General features: G+C 39.0%; 1 protein-coding gene across 31 annotated transcripts in view; it reads right to left on the reverse strand.

Moving 5' to 3' along the window:
* Window positions 1–13,637: 13,637 nt before the first annotated feature.
* LOC124141058 (zinc finger CCCH domain-containing protein 13-like) overlaps window positions 13,638–22,411 on the reverse strand; it is a 113,048-nt gene continuing 104,274 nt past the window's right edge. For 25 of the 31 annotated variants that reach the window (XM_048400184.1, XM_048400180.1, XM_048400189.1 and 22 more), the window contains 3 exons: window positions 21,604–21,624; window positions 20,967–21,065; window positions 13,638–17,593 (listed from right to left, as the gene is read on the reverse strand). In XM_048400184.1, coding sequence (XP_048256141.1) covers window positions 17,435–17,593; window positions 20,967–21,065; window positions 21,604–21,624 — 279 coding nt within the window. In that variant the 3' untranslated portion in view covers window positions 13,638–17,434. Of the gene's footprint in view, window positions 17,700–19,857; window positions 19,937–20,966; window positions 21,066–21,603; window positions 21,625–22,411 lie in introns of all 31 variants that reach the window. The other 6 variants (XM_048400197.1, XM_048400196.1, XM_048400191.1 and 3 more) reach the window with 6 other exon arrangements.

The raw sequence follows: 22,411 nt of genomic DNA on the forward strand, positions 1-22,411 counted from the left end.
TAAACATGTAATGACTGCATGGTCTATCGTTTACATTTATTTGCGTATCGGACATGCATAAATATGCTTCAGTACGAGATAACCCAATATCTCTCCAACACCTGCCCGAAATTGAAGCCATCAGTCTCAGGGACTCTTGTGTCTAGATGTACATTTTATATATTTCCGAAGCACGTTTCATAAATAAGGGGTCTCACAGATAGGCCTTATCACCTCCGCGATGACGTACTTCCCTCCGATACTCGATAAAGGCGAATTTACGTAAAGAGACAGAAACTCATTATAATGTTTTTACGACAAGGGCATATCGTCACGTTAAAATCTAAATACTGCCGTGTTATCGGGAGTGCACCTACTTGTTGGCCATGTGTCAAGATTATAGCTTGATTTTTGTGCAGACGGAAAGGTTGCATGTTTAGCACTGCAGTCACGTATACATGAAGAGGAGTGTGGGTTCAGCCCGTTCTAAGAACGATATAGGACGGGGAAGTCGCATGATCGACAGCTGAGCAGAGGCTGATCTTGCAATGCTATGGTGTTAAGCTCTGAAAATAACATAATTCATTTTTTTAAATGTGTTTTTTTTTTCTATGGCTAATGAAGTCCATATATTATAGAATTGGATTCAAAATCCTATTTCAAAATCCTAAGCGCAGAGGTTACTGTGTACAATAACGATTTGACATCGGCATTATGCAGACTCTAAACCAAAGATATCCAAAATTCCTTAAGCAAGTCTACAATACTTGGGCTAGTTTAGTTTTCTTCAGTTTCTGAAAATGAAGAAAGCCTTTGTGATCCTTTCAATACAGAAGGCTTGGTTGATGGATGGCATCGATCCCAATTGCGTGGATCGATGCTCATGATGTCAATCACTGGATTGTCTGGTCCAGACTTGATTATTTACAGACAGCCGTCATATAGCTGGAATATTGCCGAGTGCGGCGTGAAACAACAAGCAAGCAAAGCAAGCTATACAGAAGGCATGCATTGGACTGGCCTGCTAAGTCCCCCGTCCCCAAAAGAGCATCTGTCGGATGCACCCAGCACCCGCAAACGTGGCCCAGCTTGGGGTTGCTCTTCAGGCAGAATGGCGGTCAATACCAAGGGCAACCATCCGCAAGTAAATCAACACTGTGCCATCCAGGTGTCCTGCATGTATGGCCCAATATGGTTCGACACACCAGATATTTGATCTACAACCCTGAAATAAACATTGCAGGCATGTTTCGTCATTACACCGTCGCTATAATTTTATCAGTTCTCTTAGTTTTGTCGGCAGTAAATATTTTAAACTAAAAACAATTTCACACACAAAAATTCTCAAATTATTTTCAAGTCAGAGACTCAATGTTTGTCTTCATACCACATAGAGCGGCATCATGTGTCCACGATAATTGTTACCCTGTCTGGGGCTCGGCATTAAGGGGCTAAAACAAGGACTGGTCGGCTCGGAGTAGGGTATTCATGTTAAACTGCGGCATGGAATCTCAGTGGGCTAGAACTATAGATCAGCATCAGTCCGGACTAGTACAAGCAGGCAGACATACACGACCAACCGTGACAAACAATTTCTAAAAAATATATTTGAAAATAGGTACCGATCAAAAAGAAGTAACTTTAGTATCGTAAACACATCTTATTAGTGTGGTTATTTTCGGTTAAAACTATGGACGAGTGGATTACATGGCTGCTCACTAAGAGCGTCATCGTTCCTGTAGACTGAATATCGCCGATGTAGTTGCGACTACACTTCATGAAACAACAATAACACTATACTACAAAAAACACTCTCCACTCCACTCCACTCCACTCCACTCCACTCCACTCCACCTCCACTCCACTCCACTCCACTCCACTCCACTCCACTCCACTCCACTCCTCTCCACACCACTTTGCTCTTCTTCGCTCCGCTCAACTCTACTTCTCTCTACACTGAGTTCCGCTCCATTCCACTCCTCTCAATACCACTTTACTCCAAATCGCTCCACACCACTCCAGTCCGTCTCTTCGCCCCGCGCCGCTCCACCCACACCACTTTACTCTGCTTCGCTACACTTCGCTTCTTTCCGCTCCAATCCAATCACCTCCGTGTCTCTCTATGCACCGTTCCGCTCCTCTCCTCTCCGTTTCTGTTTCGCTCTGTTTCGCTCCACTCCACTCCTCTCCTCTCCTCTCCTCTCCTCTCCTCTCCTCTCCTCTCCTCTCCACTCCACTCCACTCCACTCCACTCCACTCCACACCATTCCGCTCCACTCCACTCCACTCCACTCCACTCCACTCCACACAACTTTGCTCTTCTTCGCTCCGCTCAACTCTACTTCTCTCTACACTGAGTTCCGCTCCACTCCACTCCACTCCACTCCACTCCACTCCACTCCACTCCACATCCACACTGATGTTTCTGTGTCATCGTACCGCGCATGTGTGGATCGTAGCTGATAATAGCAATCAATGGTTTGTCTGGTCCAGACTAAATTATTACAGGCCGGCGTTATATACCTAGATTATTGTTGAGTGCGGCGTTGAATAACTAATAATTGTGGTTGATCTTAAGATAAATATAATGTGGATACACCTGGAATGTTCCATGATTGTTACTGTCATTAATCACTGCAGGTGAACTGGTGAGAGAGTGCATCTGATTAAATACACTGACGTCGAGCAAATGTTCTATGTGACCCGAAGAGATGTTAAATTGCCATGGATAATGGTGTAAAACGCACAATTATATGACACACAATCGTGCCAGTGTATATCAAGACACAAAAGAGATTTACCCATTAACTACAAAAACGACACATGAAACATTTAATACCTTGTATGAACGCAATACAAACTACAGAGTTTTAAATTGACAGTTGTTATTTTATTTTACGTTCTGTTTGACTGGGGTTGATCATCGTTTGATGAAGCCAAGAAAGATGTTTGACTGGAATGTGTTGCATTCCATTGCATTTAGGAAACAACCCGTTCCAAATTGTTGCGTTCAATGACGTTACAGTCCACAGTTACAATATTCACAATATGTTGCTTGAACAAACCTATTCTCTCCATGACTACAAAACCTACAGTGACGAGCGGAACCAAGATATTTTAAAACAAATCCAATATTTTGAGAAATATCACTTTCCCTTACACACATCCACACATACTCTCTCTCTCTCTCTCTCTCTCTCTCTCTCTCTCTCTCTCTCTCTCTCTCTCTCTCTCTCTCTCTCTCTCTTTCTCTCTCTCTCTATGACATTGAATGTAAAGTACCATTGATACGTCCAAACAAACTTCCAGTCCTGAGACAAAGCGTTCTTTGAGAATTTGGTACCTGTTACACACACTTTAATGAGGCTGTGTTGTGCCGTGCCCTTCTACATATGCACCACACGTGACGAGATCTCACTATCTATTTAACGTAAGCGTTCAGATAACTAGATTTATACGCCAACTCCCCCGCCTGACTCGCCAACGGAAGTGTTTCCGCAGTTGGTTGATGAAAAACATAGTCCCCGACAGCCCGATAGGAAACTCGCTGCCGTTGAGAAGCTTTCAGTACGCTTGGAGAAGATTGCAAGCAACATTACATAAACCATGTGGACGCATTTAGCTTGTTTCAACAGATAAACTCGGCGCTACTTTTCATAACGTTGTGACACTCCTCCCACAGGGCTCGAAAGGCATGAATCGCCCCATTATGAAACGTGTGTGCTTGTGTCGCCATAACCCTGTGTCCATCTTTATTAAATTTCCTGTGCGTTAGAAAAAATAGTGCACTTGAACACATTGCAATTAGCATAATGTGGTTTGAGCTTTTCTTGTGCTTTTGAAATGGAATATAATTCACCTCAATGATAGACAAGGATCGGCGATATCAGGTGACGTGAAGTGAAAAAACGAGAAAGTCTGTGTTTGTATAATGTTCGGTTTAATTATTGGCAAGCGGTTGTGCACATTTAATACTGGTGCATGTGTTGTATGTTCTAGTCTCTTCACACTGTTGCAATGCCCTGTTTTTGAAGTTGGAAGAGTTAAATAAGCTGGCTATATTGTGGTGTAGACATACGCCAAAGTATCGCTATTTTAACTCGGGACACGACTAGCCACGTCTAAGACAGAGAGCGCTTTGCAGGTGCTTGCCTTAGGTGCGCCAGGGCACTATTCATATCAGTCCAAATAACAGTCTAACTCCTCACGCCGTTCAATTAATGATCTGTAAGTGTCCACTAGATTTTATTTCTCAGCTCCCTCGGGAGTATGCAACCCATGTTGCCTGTGAGGTGCTAGGAGGTTAACGGTCAGAACGGGTACCCATTCACTGCTGGGTAATCAGAGACATGTTTCGAACAACGTCACTTGCCCAAGAAGACACCACATGCACTACATGTGCATCTGAGTAGGGAGGAACGAACCCCTTAGAAACTTCCAGGATTCAGAATTATAAATAACAAAACAAAGTTATCATTTCTACAATCTTGTATTAAACTGGTTAAAACATCACTAAATACAACCACGGTGGCATCAATATGATCATAAGGTTGTTCGGTATCCGCAATTGTCTGAAACAATGCAGGCAGGATTACATGAATAATTACGTTCTTGATAATTATCAAAACAAAAATTAAATGTTGATCTCCCAGAATGCCATATACTGGAAACGAGTATGATAATATCTCACAAATATGTCCACACAGCAAAGTTTCCATGTTTTACCATATACAGCGTCCCATTATTTAGAACGTCACAGCACAAATGCTACAAGAAACATGTCACATTCCAATTAAAAAAGGCGATTCGTTATCACAGTGTAGTTTTCGTGTATGGTTCGACGTCCACTTCAATATATACATTTTAAACTGTCACATGTAACGTCCATCTCACGCAGCTGGTTGACAAACGTAACCGTCAACAAAGAGATTATGGTGTCTACAATACGTTGTTAACTTCTCTCTTAGAAGATTTATTTACGCTTGTTGATTGCTTCAGCAGACGGATGGCTGTTTCACTAACCTGTCCAAAATGCCCTCGACAGAAGTCCACTCTACGCTTGGAAACCACAGTGCGGGCTTTCTAGTTGTGGCGGAATGGAAAAGAGGGTAAATCGGAATTGAAATTCGGCAAAGCAACAACACAGCATTGCTAATAAATAAAGTCACCTGCATTGCCTTCACTTGTCCGTACAAAACACAGCAGTGCATCTGGAATCTCCGGTTTCAGTGCATTCACAACTATTGCATTTGTCATAAAACCTCTCTCCCGGTTTATACTTTCCCTCACAGAGAATTTCTTTAATCTCAGCTGGTTTCTGTGTCCTGAAACTTCTTATCATATCAAAAGATCGAGAAGGCGGTATCTGGAACTTTGGAACGACAGATATGTCGGTTTCATGCAAAGGTAGAAGAACGTCTTCCTTATCATGCTTAAGGATGCCACCACCTGTTAACCGAACTTTCACTTTCTCGTGTGATGATCTGGACTTGACTTTGACGTTTGTTTCGGCCATTGTTCTTGATAAATTGCAATCGTAATCCTCACAGATCTGTTTTCCTTCTGGCGTGCAGTGGCAGTATTTACAGCCCTCGTTCCATCTCCGACCTGCCACACATGCAACTCCCGAGGACAAATGGCTGTCAATAAGTGACGTGGAATCTCTCCTGCAATTGGGGACCCGTACACAGAACCCGAAACCCCTCATATGACACTTGCATGTTTTGCAGTTGTAGTTCCATACCATTGCGGTGTCGCACGACGCTGTCTTAAACCGGAAGCCGTCAACTCTGTGTGCTATGTGGCGTGGCTGTCCACAAGTTTCCTCACCCTGCTGCAAGCAGAAGCAGCGACTACTTCCCGAATACCATCGGGGATTTTCGGAACAAGACATTTCCCGAGGTAGAGTGACGTACCTGCCTTTAGAAAACATCTGATTATTTGGAACGAACTTTCTTCCATGATGCTTCCTCCTCGCTTGATAGTCTATCTGAATGTTCTCAGAAACACATGACGAGACACCGTCAATTCCACACACACAACCACGTTTTTCTGGGCATCTCACAGGGTGGTATCTCATGGCATGGACGCATCGATGGTCAGCGGTGCATGCAATACCAGTCTCAGAGCACTGACATCTGTAGCACCCATCTCTCCACTTTTCCCCGAAGGTTTCACACCGTTCCAATGAAGTTCTTGAACACGCCTTGTCCGTGCAGACAGGTCCCGTGTCCGTGCAAACACACCAGTTGCATCCATCGTACCATTTATCCCACACGGACTGTTTCCCCGGACAGGGAGAGGACGAGTCTCGCTTGGCGTCGATGAATGCGCAAGCTGTTAGTGATATGATAAACGTCCAACAATGAGCAGACGACCTCATGCTGATCAGCGAGCAGCGATTGAGACAACCAACGGTAGCGACTGATAACACTGCGACTGTTCTCACGACCGGGCCTCGCTGTGTTTTAACTGAACGAAATCCTGTTAGCAGGCTCGGTATAGGTGGCCCATTATTGTTCGGATTATGGGTTGGCTGTATTCAGCTCTACACATGAGCGACTACAACGCGGCACAGGTAGGCTCGGTAGGCTCGACTGACCCACACAGTGAAGCTTAAATGAGAGAGCCCTAGACTTAGTCATTCATAGATGGCAAGAAACTTCCCCTCAACTGGATTTCCCCTTGCGATAGATATACCAAGTTCTGAAATAGCTGGGGAAGTGGCTTTCGGGAGATTTTATCTTGGATGACCCAGATTATTTACTTAACACCGACTTATCATTCGTCACATCGTGTGACTGACGTGCTTTACGACTGTCATAGGCAGTGAATGATGGTTATGAGGCGTGGTGGGGAGGGTGGACGTATACACATTTCCATTTTGAGTGTGTGTGTGTGTGTGTGTGTCAGTGTTCAGGGGGTGGGAAGTCAGGTGAAGGGCGGCAGATGATTCAATATAGGAAGTGAGCCAACGAGCACGTGCGCATTAAATCTTTACGTCAAAGTCCGTACTCTTGTTTCAAGTGTACTAGTTTAGTGGTGATCGTGTTGTCCGCGTGCTTCTGTACACAGAGGAGCAGTCATGAATATGTACATCGGCGTACCAGCTCCACTTCAGACAATGTCTGCATCTCAAAATGAAACGCATATTGTTGTGGAAACAGCTAGACCACCAGGGGAACAGCTAGTCACATCACATACACAGACAGCATAGAAACAGATGTTTCTAAATGCTGCAGGCGCGTAGGCTTACAAACATCACTTACGGCTCTTTGAAAAAATATATATGTTTACACAACCTATCTCGAGAAGGCTTGTGATTTTGCTACATACAAAACACGATCAGAAAACGAATAATTCTGAACATGAATACTTCGGATAATACGCGCTTCAGGGTACATTCCAGATAAATGTTTTGTTCGTAACCACAAACACATATGAAAATGTTCAGGATACAAAGCCTGGGGATTACCACTGGATTTCGTTGTAGCTAATTCTCTCTATCCTACTTAATTTTAGCAAGTTATGTGGTTTGTGTTTATTGTACTGTCACACAAGGGACTTTACATCTCATGTAAACTTGATAACGTCAAGTGTATGTATCGAGCAATACTGATAACCAACTCTAACTTGTGTGCCATTAGTAGCATAAGATGTCAGTGAGTTTTCAAGCGTTAAAGGGGCAGTAGGATAGCCTTGTGGTTAAAGTGTTCGCTCGTCACACCGAAAACCCGGGTTGAAGCCCATTTCTGGTGTCTTCCATCGAGATATTGCTGGAATATTGCTAAAAGCGGCGTAAAACCATACTCAAATCTCTGCCACGACCAGAGTCGATGCTTCAGGAGCAATTGTTGTTACCGCTAATCCTCTGCTGTTAATCATCCACCTACTATATATATTCTGTACAATGTTCCTCATTCAGTCTTGCTTGACTACTGTATAAGGATCTATACCGAAACGTCGCCTTTACAGTATTAAAGAAATTGTTATCCATCAATTGTGTCTACTTTGTCATCCGTCAACTTCTATGTAATGCCTATCAAACAATTCAAAAAGTATGTAATTCGATTGTTGCACTTCTATTGTTTAATTTAATGCTAGTCACAAGTATTTGTCAAATACACATCATTATTCATACGAAATAATTGTTATTTAGTTGTATCGGACAATGGGAATTAAATAGTTACCATAAAGTTATTCTATAATACATGAAACGGCTTGTGCACGGAAAAACTAATTTAAAAATGGTCGACGTTTAATGCACTAAAGCTATACAGCTATATCTGACGCAATAACAGTATCAGCATGAATAATTAATTTCATTTGTTTCTAAATCCTGTGGGTAGAATTGGAACTCAGCATACCATTGCTTGTCATTGCAACACTCGATTTTTTAAAGGCTTGGATTCTGCTGATTGCGATTTAAAACAACATTAACTCACTCATTCAATAATTAGAACAGATTCGGCAGACTCCGCATATAATTTTACCTGTACTAAAGAATGAACTATGGTGTACTACAGGGAGAGGTGTTTGCACCGGTCGAGTTAACTCCGAGTTTGTTCGAGGCTGTCTAGAATCATCAAAGCGTGAACGAACGGCGCATCCTTGACAGATTGTACGGCATTAATAACTACGATATAAACAGAAATAGGTAGGACCCTGCATATAATTATAGGATAGGCCTTGAAACAAACGTTTGCTGTACTTTCGACGTGGGATATTTGTAGAAGTGATTAATGATTAACGGTGTGAACTTCACAGGTCATGTGCAACTGACACAGTGACCGACTTGGCTATATTGGATTCCGTCCGTTACTGGACGATTTTCCTCTTCGGGCACGTCATCCACACATCGAAATCCGTTATGATTAAGCGTGTGACTGACCCAACATGTCAATGACTATGTCTCTCGTGAATGTGAATGTTTCTCCGTATGTGTATATAACTTGTGGGATTGCCGTTAGACGTTAACACTGTTATTGTAACAACCGTCAGATATTGTCTTCCTAGACTAACATTTAGTACCAGAAAAAAAAGTATAAAGTTAAAAAATATATTTTTGAAAACAATCCAAATGGAATAATGCTCAATTGCAGGAGCTGATCCAAGGCTTGCCAAATTATTCTAGGCTCGAGCTGAATTCCTTTTTCAATATATTCTCCAGAGTGAGTGAGTGAGTATGGTTTTACGCCGCTTTTAGCAATATTCCAGCTATAACACGGCGGGGGACACCAGAAATGGGCTTCACACATTGTACCCATGTCGGGAATCGAACCAGCTGCAGGGTCTTCGGCGTGACGAGCGAACGCTTTAACCACTAGGCTACCCGACCGCCCTATTCTCCAGAGACCGGGTGACAGACTATTGTCTTTCCTGAGTTAACAAGTCCAAACCAGTCAAAATTTCATATTAGACTTGTTACAAAGGCATTATGCTTGGCGTAAGCGGCGACTAGCGGGATCGGGTGGTTGATGCGTGCCATCGATCCCAATTGCGTGGATCGATGCTTATGACATTAATCACTGGATTGTCTGGTCCAGACTCGTTTATTTACAGACCGCCGTCATATAGCTTGAATATTGCTGAGTGCGGCGTTAAACAACAAACCAACCAACCAACAAAGGCATTAAGTCTTTTGTAGTAAGACGAATTTCCTGGATATGAATTTACGCCGCTCGCTACAGGGGTGACATAAACATTAGTTTAATTGTATAAGCCTGTTGAGTTTCCAGATCAGAGTGGCCTCCACCACATCATGCTTGTGCCAAGAGACGACTGAAATGAGGATTTAGGTGATTAGGGTCGCCCCGTAACGTGGATCGTTGCTCATGTTATCAGTCACCATTGTGTCTGGTTAATATCCGGTGGTTCATAGACCGCCTTTGTATATCTGTAATATAACTGCGGCAATGACCATCATTCATTCGCTCGTGTTTGTTCATGCCTTTGCATGTGTTTGTCACCGGTGGAGCAGGATACGTTCACCCTTTTTCTTCACACTTGGTGTCATCACTGTTTGATAGTGGTTCATAAACACGTTTGTCTTTTAGCTGGAGACATGCAAAGCTTTCATCAGACATTTCTTATGATTTTGGAAAATGATTTTCCCTTATTGTTTATCATTATCATAATGCACTTGTATATGTAAATACATTTAAGTTAAATCTACATTATACTTGTGTGAGAACCTTGCTGTTCAATGGACAAGAAAACAATATAACTGTTACATATCTTTATTTAACCACATGTTTGTTTGTTTGTTGTTTAACGCCGCACTCAGCAATATTCCACCTATATGACGGCGGTCTGTAAATAATCGAGTCTGGACCAGAAAATCCAGTGATTGATATCATAAACATCGATCCACGCACTTGGGATCGATGACATGCATTGTATCCTTTTATGGCAATTATGGGTTGCTGAAGACCTCTTCTACCCTTGGTCTTCACAGGTTTAACCACATGTATCCAAACTAATTATTTGTATTCATTCCTAACTTCAATAAAACTAAAACAGAGATTTTACATCTATTAAAATTTAAGGTATGCCAATCTATTTTCTAGATTTCTAAATTCAAATTCCAGCAAGCTGCTAAAATTGGTAAACCGTTACAGACCCATTATTTCAGCTAATTCAAACTAAAACATTTGATCCGACTTGGAGTATTTGTATCTCTACAGTTACTTAATTGCCCGGTATAGTCCTCGCATTCACGCAAGAAAAGTAAAGGTAACTTTCTTTCATCAAACGCGGAAAACGACAAGTCCCACATTCCTGAAGAAACAAGTTCCCTGTTTGCTTTTTAAAAGCTTTTTGTAGGCCATTTGCATTCCTTGAAACTTTTCCAAGAGAGAGTGTTTTTATTGAGGGATATTTGTAGCTTAACGATGCTAGGTCTACTTTCCGCTTGGCATAAGGGTCCACCATGACATGTATATAAAGCACACACAACTAGGTCGTGAACTATACGTTTACTACATGTACTTGCTTGTTTCTACGCCTTCAGTATTCACAAGAGCACAAGGACAATATGTGTGTCCCATCCTTGATTTACGAGCGGACATGTGTTTCTCACAAAACAGTAATACTGTTGGATATAAGAATCCTTCCAAGTGGTCATAAATACCTCCCGAGTTTCAATATAATGGTTTGCGCTTTTATTTACCCCTCCGAGAACATTCTAAGTTCATTCTATAACGGTCACCGTCCATTGATGAAGAGGTCCACTTACTACGACGATATTAGTAACAGATGATTAAGATTCGCACATGGAATAGATTTATCTAATTGAGCTTCTTGGCATTGCTTACGTTTGTTTGAGAGTTGAAGGTAAAGGTGAGAATGTAATGATAAACGAATAAAGAGTTGTTTATCCATGTTTGTTTACATTTCAACAACGGAAATACTGACATTTGCCAGAAATGCCATGTCGAAGTGACCAAACCTATCAATTTTAGTTGCAACGGAGAAGAGAGAAGTTGCATCACTGACATGGCTATATGTATGTGCTGGGCGAGTGGGACTAGAGACGAATTGGAAGGCAATACGGAGCTGGAAAGGGCATCGTGTCTACTGGCTGACATCATGGGTATATAAGGTTTACCATCACGCAGGGGGGTTGAAGGTGGGTTAGAGATGTGTGTTCAACAAGCATAGGCGCAGAGTGTTTCTGTGTTGGCCCTGTCTAACGCTGAGTGGGTGGGTGAATTTTCTTTCTTTCTTTCTTTTCGTGAACGGATGTCAGCACTGATTTCCAGTGATCCATTCATACAACTTTCACCGATATTTGCCTTCTACACTCAAAGGAATGTGTTTCGGTGGATAATCAGTTAGCTTTTTTTTGCCTTGACGTTTTATGTTTAACATGAGCAATGTTTCAGGTATATAATGTCGAGCTGTATCTTATCGATTCTGGATTATTGTTTTGTTTGTTTGTTTGTTGTTTAACGCCGCACTCAGCAATATTCCAGCTATATGACGGCGGTCTGTAAATAATCCAGTCTGAACCAGACAATCCAGTGATTGACGTCATGAGCATCGATCCACGCAATTGGGATACGATTACATGCATCAACCAAGTCAGCGAGCCTGACCACCCGATCCCGTTAGTCGCCTTTTACGACAAGCATAGTCGCCTTCTACGGCAAGCATGGGTTACTGAAGACCTATTCTATCCGGGTCTTCGCGGTTCGATTCTGGAATACGCACACCAGTAACTGAAACGATGAACACGTTCCACTCCATTGGGTGTGATGGCATGCCTGTCACATTGTGCGAACACCTTTCACTCATTCTCGTCCCTTTCACTCATTCTCGTCGGCTCCTCCCACAAACGTGAGAAGCTGGGGACATGTTCTTGTTCACACTGAAACACACTGACATGTTTTGAGAGCCACTTTGAACAGTACTTCAGACATACCATGGCCAATCACGTTGTTCGGGGAAAATAACGAAGATATCCTATATAGACTCCGGAAGGTATGAGACAAACTATGAAACATAATCTGGGATTCCAACCGTAGGATCCTGGTACCTTAGGGGATGCAACTCTTCATATCGAATTGCGGAGCCTTAGACGACTGTGCAAACCTACCCCCAATGGCGATGTGATATGACTGAAAACACTTCTTTCTGTTTTATCATATAATGCCGAACACCCAGTAATCTCACCTAGATGCCCACTAGGACACTTTATAAAACAAGATTATTACAAACCCGTTTGTCAGATGATTTGTTTAAATTTACATTAAAGACCTTTTCAACAAGAAAGAAATGAGCAAAACTCACATACCCCCGTTATCCCCGCTGGTCAACAACAAATAGTAAAAAGTTTGTTAATTAATGAAATATTACATATTTCTAACAGTTTTAACTTCAATGTTTTAAAAACTAAGAATACTTATGATGATCTACATGTGTGGAAACAATTTTGGAAAATATATTAGCTATACAAAATCAGTCATCAAAATTTCAAAATTCCATCATGTTTCCATGAAAACAGCAAAAGAGAAAACTTTCAGAATCTTATAAAAGATAAAAAAAAACAATCATAGTGGTTAATGAAGCAAATTTCCTGAAGCTAGGATACATAATATAGTAAACATGGCTCGTACAAAAACTCTACCCAAAATTTATGTTTCACCATGATTCCATGGAAACGGCAAAAATAAAAAAATTCAGAATCTTCAAACTAGCAAAAGGCACAAGTACTCATTGTGGTTAATGTGTGTAGAAAGTTTGGTGAAGCTAGGGTGCATAGTTAAAAGGATATAGGCCGTACAAAACACCCACCCTAAAAGTTTAAGTTTCTTAATGTTTCCATGGAAACGGCAAAAAATTAAAAAGTTCAGAATCTTCAAACTAGCAAAAGGCACAAGTTATCATTGTGGTAAATGTGTGTAGCAAGTTTGGTGAAGCTAGGGTGCATGGTTAAAAAAGTTATGGGCCGTACAAAAGCTCGGACGGAAGGACGGACGGAAGGACGAACAAAATAATATCCTGAATTCAAACAGATATTTCCTGTCTTCGTAATTAACCTTTATGTATTTAAATTTGTTAGCATTCCTTTTTTATCCTTGGCCTTAAAACAAAAAATGATACTGCAATGGCAAAAATCAATACTGGATTTCAAAAACAAAACAGACATGTGAATGTAAAGAGTGATCATTGTTTAATAGGATCTGCTGCTAAGATACAAAAACGTTACAGTGAGGTCACCCTCACTGGCAGGTGGGTGGGAATATCAACATAGACTACATACACTGGTACAAATGATCAAGTTACACTACAATAAAAGATGTTGAAGAAATTCATAACATGAACAAGTAATGGCTCTTTCCAAATATCTTAATAACGAAATATTATTTGTGGGAAGAGTGTCAAACTAACTTCTTTAAGTTGGTATGATGAACAAGGGAGATTGTTCCATCTTCTCCTGATGATCGCTTGCTTGATAACAATGTTGGTTAACACCAAAACATCACATTCATTGAAATCAGAGATATGGTCTCTGTTGAAATAAAGAACGTGTAGCGAGTGAGTGAGTTTGGTTTTACGCCGTTTTTAGCAATATTCATGCAATATCACGGCGAGGGACACCAGAAATGGGCTTCACACAATGTACCCATGTTAGGAATCGAACCTTTGTCTTCGGCATCACAAGCGAACGCTTTAACCACTAGGCTACCCAACCATCCATAGAACCATCTCCCTCGTGTCAAACTAACTTAACACAAAAATTCCCTACATAATTAATTAATTCCTTTATTCCTCAATAAAGGCATATACACTATATATTTATATTCACGTTTATAGTAGGGATTCCATGGTACTATGAAACAAAATTTTGACATTGACAATCAGCAGTACAAATTAGTTGATCATCAGACATGTTTAGAACACAATGTAAAACAACGGTGAATACTCAACAAATAACGTTTGACTGGTACTTGTTAAAAAGTGTAGAAATCGACAAACATATAACTATAGATATCACAATGATGCTTTTGATGAAGTCACAGTGGATGGAATAATATAAACAGTTACTAAGAGTACCTGCTATAAACATTTCAAGCTCTGCAAAATTCTGTACAATGTTAAAATCTGCATAACAACATATTCAGTTTGTATATGAAGGCACGTGATGACATTACTTGTAAGTGCCTTCTTCAAACTATTCCATAACACAAAGTCTGTGGTAGGTGAAGTGACTAAAATAAAATCAAAATATAGTTTTAACAAAGAAAATGGGTGTAAATCTTGATCATACAGAAATTTAGTTTTGAAAAGTCATGATAAATATACAATAACAATGAGAAGTTATGACTTCAGACTAATCAACAAGTGATATCACAATCAAATATGATCCATGACTTCTGTAACAGGAATACTTTGGAAGAAAAGTAATGTGTAATGGACAACATAATTCATTGTTGAAAATAGCATATTAGAAAAATGTTACTTATCCAAAATGCTGATTCACAGCTTTGTGAAATTCCTGAAATTTTGAAACTGTAATCTAAGAAAGAGTGAGTGAGTGAGTATGGTTTTATGCCGCTTTAAGCAAAACTCCAGCAATATCACGGCGGGGGACACCAGAAATGGGATTCACACATTGTACCCAAGTCGGGAATCGAAACCGGGTCTTCGGCGTGACGCTTTAACCACTGGACTACCCGACCTCCCTTCTAAGAAATAAATCAGTTTCTATTATTAAATGTCAATTATTTTGAGAACAGGAATTCTGTCAGATCTAAAATCTTAACCTCCAAACCTTAGTGTTTGGTATCACCTTTTGCCAGTTAAGTCCAGTAATAAAATCATGTATTAACAGTGATAAGACTCAGTAGATTTGGTTGTTTGTTGTTTAACGCCGCACTCAGCAATATTCCAGCTATATGACGGCAGTTTGTAAATAATCGAGTCTGGACCAGACAATCCAGTCATTGATATCATGAGCATCGAACCACGCAATTGGGATCGATGACATGCATCAACCGAGTCAGCCAGCGTGACCACCCGATATAGTTTGTCGCCAATGACTCAGTATAGATCATTGACATGTAAGCGCTAAGTTTGGGTATCACAACTGAATTCCTTAAGTCAGACATAATCAAAATAATTCCCTGTATCTGACCTCTCAGAGTTAATGAGTGAAACGGCTTTTATAGCACTATATACAGTATCACAGTTACATCCTGACATAGGACAAATCCAAAAGTGAAGATGTTGATGGACGTTTACAACTTTGATAAAACCCACAAGCATGGGAATGCTTCTGACAACCCAGGGATTAACAGGGTAAATGTGGGATTGCCAATGATCAGCACATCCTGGTACAGAAAAGGGACTCAACCCTGCATAGTGAATTATGCTTTCAATAAATCAACAGACAGGTGTGAGAGTGTACAAAGAGTTACAATACAAGGTACAGATGTGGTTATTAGAGCAATGTGGTTGACAATTGATAAACAAACACCACAATCATAAAAAAAAATAATTAAACAATTAATAAGCACCTCTCTCTCTTAATTATTTACCTAAGCAACATTTACTATAACGTTATTGGAGTATGATAAAACAAATAATTAGTAGACATAACTGCAACATGCACAACTAGAAATATACATATGAAAGCTGATTTACAATGTGGTAAATAAAGACAATCTTAAAACTTTACTTAAGTTCAACTTAGTTTGTTCATAATAAACACTGTAAATATATAAAACTGGCACTTCAGCACTTATGTAAATAATAACATGTTGTATATATTTACAGGACAGTAAGGAGTGACTACAGGCACATACAGACAGATCCAAAAATACAAGATGTAACAAGGACATGGACCTACTTTTCAAAGCCCAAAGGTCCTATTTAGAATGTATTATGAAACCTGACAATTATCATAATAATCATAATACAACCATGAAATACACGACCATGCAGAGACATTACAGTCAGTAAATAAACAAGTGTGACATACATTAGATTTCACATGCCATTATCAAACTAATATATTATTGATTATCGAATATGAAAGTAAAGCATTTTACTTATTTGGTTGACTCAGCAGTTTAGTCCATTATCAAAATATATAGTTATAGTTACTATTATCATGACTAGCATGCTCTTCAAATAATTGGGGTAATCAGTATTTTCAAACCCTTTTCATATCAATATATATTTATACAAATTCAAGAAAATAATTCAAAATATTAAAAACAGCTTGTTATAAGGTGGTAATCTGTTGGGATTTTAATGTCACTCATATGAAAGTTTGGTTTCGCTGTTACAGAATATTTCAAAAGTATTTACAAAATATACATCCACAACAAAAAATCTATACAATTTGTACACAAAAAGTACCATTTACAGGTTGTATTTTTTTTAAGATGTTCCACAAAATGTATGAATGCACAAGGTATTATACAGTGTATAGAAGCACATGCTCTAGTATAAGGCACAAGAGAGTTGGAGATGAAGTGCAGCTTAAACCATACTTTTCAAAAAGCATCATAAATGACATTTCTGTGCTGCTATGGACATGATGAAATCAACGATGCAATATACCACATAATCTGCCACTAACACTAGACATACTAATGACATTGACAGTTCTTCTAATCATGCAATACTCAATATAAATACTTTTTGAAATATAATGCTTCCTCAATACTACATATCTTACAAGACATATCACCACTATAAACCTCCATGAATGGTACATTTAAAAATAGATATCTTGTAATCTACAATTTATCATATATGACCATACTCAATTATCTTTTCACACCAATAGAACATGATTTTTCATATCAAATATATATCTACTTTATGCAGTCAAATACTTCAAATCAAACTGATCAGTCTGGAATAGATACAGAATACTGTGCTGGAGAGTGATATCAATAAATAACAGTTAATAAATTACTACATGATGGTACAATTATGCCTAAGACTGTGGTGCGAGAGCTGCGTGTGGGGTCATCGGCACTTCTCCTGAAGGGTTCAAGGCCGCAAGGTGTTGGTTCCGGGTCAAGGTCAAGTTGATTTTCTTCTGTGAAAGTTCTGCTCGCAAGGCCCGTAGTTCGGCTTCAGCTTGGTTGCGAAGCTGTAAATTAATATATTTGGCTGAAGGCATGGCCCCTATGTTTGATCTTACTTTGCAACGCCTCAGTTCTCACTGCTCGTAACTCTGCATCGGCCTGGGTTCGAAGCTGCAAAACGGCAAATGGTCTGGTCAGGATGTCATCATGGAGATTGTTTCAACAACCAAATGAAATAAATTTTGAAAAACAAACCCCATGGTGCTCATTTATGGGAGGGCTTTTATCAATTTGACATTTTAAAAAGCACAAGTTGTTCAAAACACCCAGACAATCATGAGAAAATGTTCATATCAACATGCTTATAATCTTTCTAAAAAGAGTACACATTTTAGAAAAAATAGACATCCATTTAACCTCGAACAGGTTATATTGGGAAATTAGTGTGACGAAAGGTGCATATAATTTGTTGGTGGTGGGTGAAGTATATTAGTTACCCATTCCAGTGCATATAATCTTTTACGAAAGCATAAGTATTTTCAAGTTTGACATCCAGCTGATAAATGGTTGTAATAATTCTGCTTGAACCTCAAAAGTCAGGTAAAAGTAAACAAGGTTACAGCCTTAAGATACATGAATTTTATATAAAAACCACACAGATTCAGAAATCCATTCATAGGTACAGCCAAAGGTAAACATTGAAGCAATGTTTCTGTAAAACTAAAGAAAGAGGTAAGTGCCATCACCAAACGAGAGCAGCTGACCCATTACCCTTAGTATCTCTCAGTAGCTGATGCCAGTAAATCATGAATTATCTCCCCTTACCTAAACAGTTTGAAAAAGAGGGATCTGAAGACAAAATTCATATTTGATATAAAATCAAATCATTTGATAAGAATTTAGGGATTAAGTGACACATGTCCTTTAATAAATAAATAAATAAATAAATAAATAAATAAATAAATACTTGGTTTCGTCATAATTTAGGTTACATGAGACAGATGGGGTGGTTTGCAGCAGATTGCCGTGGTGTGTTACAGGCGACAGAGGTAGAGCTACGAGACAAGTGGGAGTGAGGCAGACAGTCACATGATCTGGCGGTGGGCGGGAGGAGGCACACACGCAGGTACGATTGTCTGTACAAAGTCAAACATCATAGCGTAAGGACACGCCTTCTTATGCTGCTGAAGTGGGAAGACATGCAGTTAGTTCTTACATCAAATACATCCAATATATATATATATATGTAGGAGATTATTGTAACAGCTGATTATATACATATGTGAGTGACATGCACAATAGTTAGATATTAATATGTTGATCTTTACATATGCAATATTTATATATAATAAACAAACTGATCAATTACATTCACTTATTTTTCTTTAAAATGACAATAAATTATTTGGTCAAATCCAGGTCCTTGTATAAATTCTTAATCTGACTGCAATAGAACTTGCGATTATTTGGCTTTTGACACGCTACTACTACCTTAGTAAATAAACACAATAAGCAACAAAAAACAAGAAAAGCTTTGTAAATAGTATCGGTTCTGAAAGCTACAATATTAGGAATTATTATCTAGGCCTTATTGTCAATACATTAGGGTGAAATACACTAGCCTAGTAATGATCAACACACTATTGTAAGTTTGAGTTTATTATCTAGTTTCTGAAATGTACATTAGTAAATGATTTTAGTGTTAATGATTTTTTACATAAAGAACTGCATACTGATACATATCATTTCTCAAAATCCAATGATTTAATTACTAACTCTGAGATGAACAAAACTCCTTCTTATACTATCAGCATAAGGCAATCGACTTGAGTACTGACTTTTTTCCATTAAGAAAAAATATATAATATGGATAAAAAATTGATATGTATATACGTTAATATTATTTTCTCAAAAAGGAAATGAAGAAAAAAATGCATAGATATAAAACAGAGCATTAACTGATACAAAATGAAGCTTTTTCCTATTTATGCCGCTAATGCACTAACAACCAACTAGCAACAACGAGGTAGCATTATATTGTCCCTCGAGCTCTAGCTTTCATGTATATAACCCATCAGAGGATCAGAAACTAATGCTAGCTCATATAAAACACATAAAATAGAAACATTTACGAAAATATGCCCAAAGGATGTTTAAAATAAATTTTAGAATAGAAAATTTCAAGATATTTCAAAATAAACATACCGGTATGTATCAAAATATGAAAAAAAATTATTTCATAATTCGGAGATTCTGATCCAATGAATCAGGCATCCCTCACCTATGATTAGCCACTATGCTCAAACAGAATAAATATTAGCGGTAGTACCTCCTATTTCTACCTAATATGGCGTAACTGTAGGCGTTGCTTTTGCAGGAAATCTTGGCATGCTAATTAATATGTTTACCTAGGCAAAGAAAGAAAACAAAGGATTAAGTAAACAGAAACAGAATTAAAACTTAACTAACTATAATGTCTTTTCTATCCATTAATCTCACTGCACTTCTCACTTTTTTAATTTCTACTTAAGGATTTACTTTTAAGGATTACAAAATGTGTTAGAATCTACAGGAAAGGTGTCTGGATCTAATAGCCAGGGTTAGTAATACAACACATTGTGCAAAGGTACTGAGACTATCTTGAATAGTACCCGTGAAGATTCCGGGGTAGAATAGGTCTTCAGCAACCCATGCTTGCCGTAAAAGGCTACTATGCTTGTAGTAAAAGGCGACTAACGGGATCGGGTGGTCAGGCTCGTTGACTTGGTTGATGCATGTCATCGATCCCAATTGCGTGGATCGATGCTCATGATATTAATCACTGGATTGTCTGGTCCAGACTCGATTATTTACAGACCGCCGTCATATAGCTGGAATATTGCTGAGTGCGGCGCTAAACAACAAATCAACCAACCAACCAACTATCTTGAATAGACCCTGACCTAACCCATAACCATATGCTATATTACCGGGTATAGAAACTAACAGCTTTAGTCCACTCGTCCTTATAATGATAACATATAGCAAAACCTTTAAAAAGGGCAAATTTCTACTAATCTTTATGATACCTTTACTATTGGACACTTTTGCAAGGGCTACAGGACTAGTGCTAACACTGTATTACCCATATATTGAACATGATGCATGGAAGCACAATTTACTTATTGACCAACATCACAAATCTATGTGATTTGAACCAACTATGGAAATATTTAGTTAAATCTCTTTATAATGTCCTCTATAACATTAAATTGATAAAACTCGGAAGAAATCGGAAGAATCATTAGTGACCACAATTTGTTATAGACAACTGACAGGACGACATACAACAATGACGTTAAAAGCTTAAGCTTCTAATCCTAGAGATGTACTGAATTTGTGTGCATTGATATTAGTAATGGTGTGTTTCTACATTAATTGCTATGTTAATTTCCTTACCTTCATCTCAGCAGTCAGTTTCATTTTGGCATTTTCCACTCTGCGTCGAAGGTCTTCAATTTCATGCTGCAGTTTAGTGCACTGGATTATGTAGTTATTCTGAAGTGCATGAAACAAACACATGAGTGACAGGTTATTGACAACATGCATGACACGAATTAATTACCCTCGGACATGGTGAGCTCGTGTTGGTTTCTGCAAACAAATTGAAAGAGGTCAAGTTACATGTATAACCAGTGCGGTCCACCTTTGCCTATACAGTAGAACATGGATGGAACAAACAGGACAGGAGAAATCAGTTCTTTATATACCTCGTTCGGGATACACGTGTATATGTTTTCTCTCAGAAAAATACTTATCAGTTCGCTGTATACATTAATTCACTGTAGAGTTTGTTAATTGTATACTTTATATAATAATAAAAAGGATATAAATCGAATTTGTAACTGTTTGATATATCCGTTTGTTCTCTCTATCCATATTCGTTCTCTCTATCCATGTTTGTTGTCGCCATGTTCTACCATATTCTGGTAATGTGTAAATCTTTGACATCAACTACATACTAACTGTCTATGGAAATGAACTGTCTAGGGAAAGCAATTCCCATGTATAGGATTATGTTTGAGTGAATACATACCACCGATGTTCGTTTCCATCTCTGAAAAGTGTAAGTAGCTGCTAATGTGCATTAATTTAACACATTGCAAATCATGAAATGTACACCATCTGTAGTACATTCGAAACCTATTTCAAAGAGAAAAGCAAATCCCAATTTGGTCTTCAGAAAAGAACAAACATTTTGGATATCGTTAGCCCTTATCCTACCACGTTTTCTTATCACCTTAACCAAGGTAGCCGCTAAATGTCTATCTGTCTCAGTATCTGAGTGAGTTGGGTTCAACACTGTTTTAACAGTATTTCAGTTATATCACAGCAAATCAGCTTAATGTGGAAGGAAAGCCTGAAGTGATGCAGGTCTGAAATGTTTACCACTTTGGTGAAACCCACGAGCACGAATGTGGTGGTGACAAACCTAGAAACATATTCAGGGGAACCAGGATTTAACCCACTTTCACAGGTTCCTGGCACTTAAGGTAGACAACTCTTCACAACGAACTGCATCGTCTCAGACAACAGGGCCACCCGCGTCCCCCTGCATGTGTCAGTAACAAGTGTCAATGACCTTGCACCTACTACAATGATCTATTTCACTGGCTTTTCCGGGACGTAACTTTCATACAAGACAGTAAATATACCACATTTGGAAAAATATCAATATTTCTTCAAGTAATCATCTTATACCAAAATACTAAATGACGGAAGAAATTAGATCAGAATTACACAGATTTATCTAGACCTGCTCAGAGACTGATATTCAGCCCCAAATCTGCAGCAAATAATAGTAAAAATTCCCAATTTGAATTTTGATATTTCCCAATTCTTCA

This window comes from Haliotis rufescens, unplaced genomic scaffold, assembly GCF_023055435.1.
Source record: "Haliotis rufescens isolate VD_foot unplaced genomic scaffold, xgHalRufe1.0.p SCAF_2, whole genome shotgun sequence".
Classification (NCBI taxonomy): Eukaryota; Metazoa; Mollusca; class Gastropoda; order Lepetellida; family Haliotidae; genus Haliotis; species Haliotis rufescens.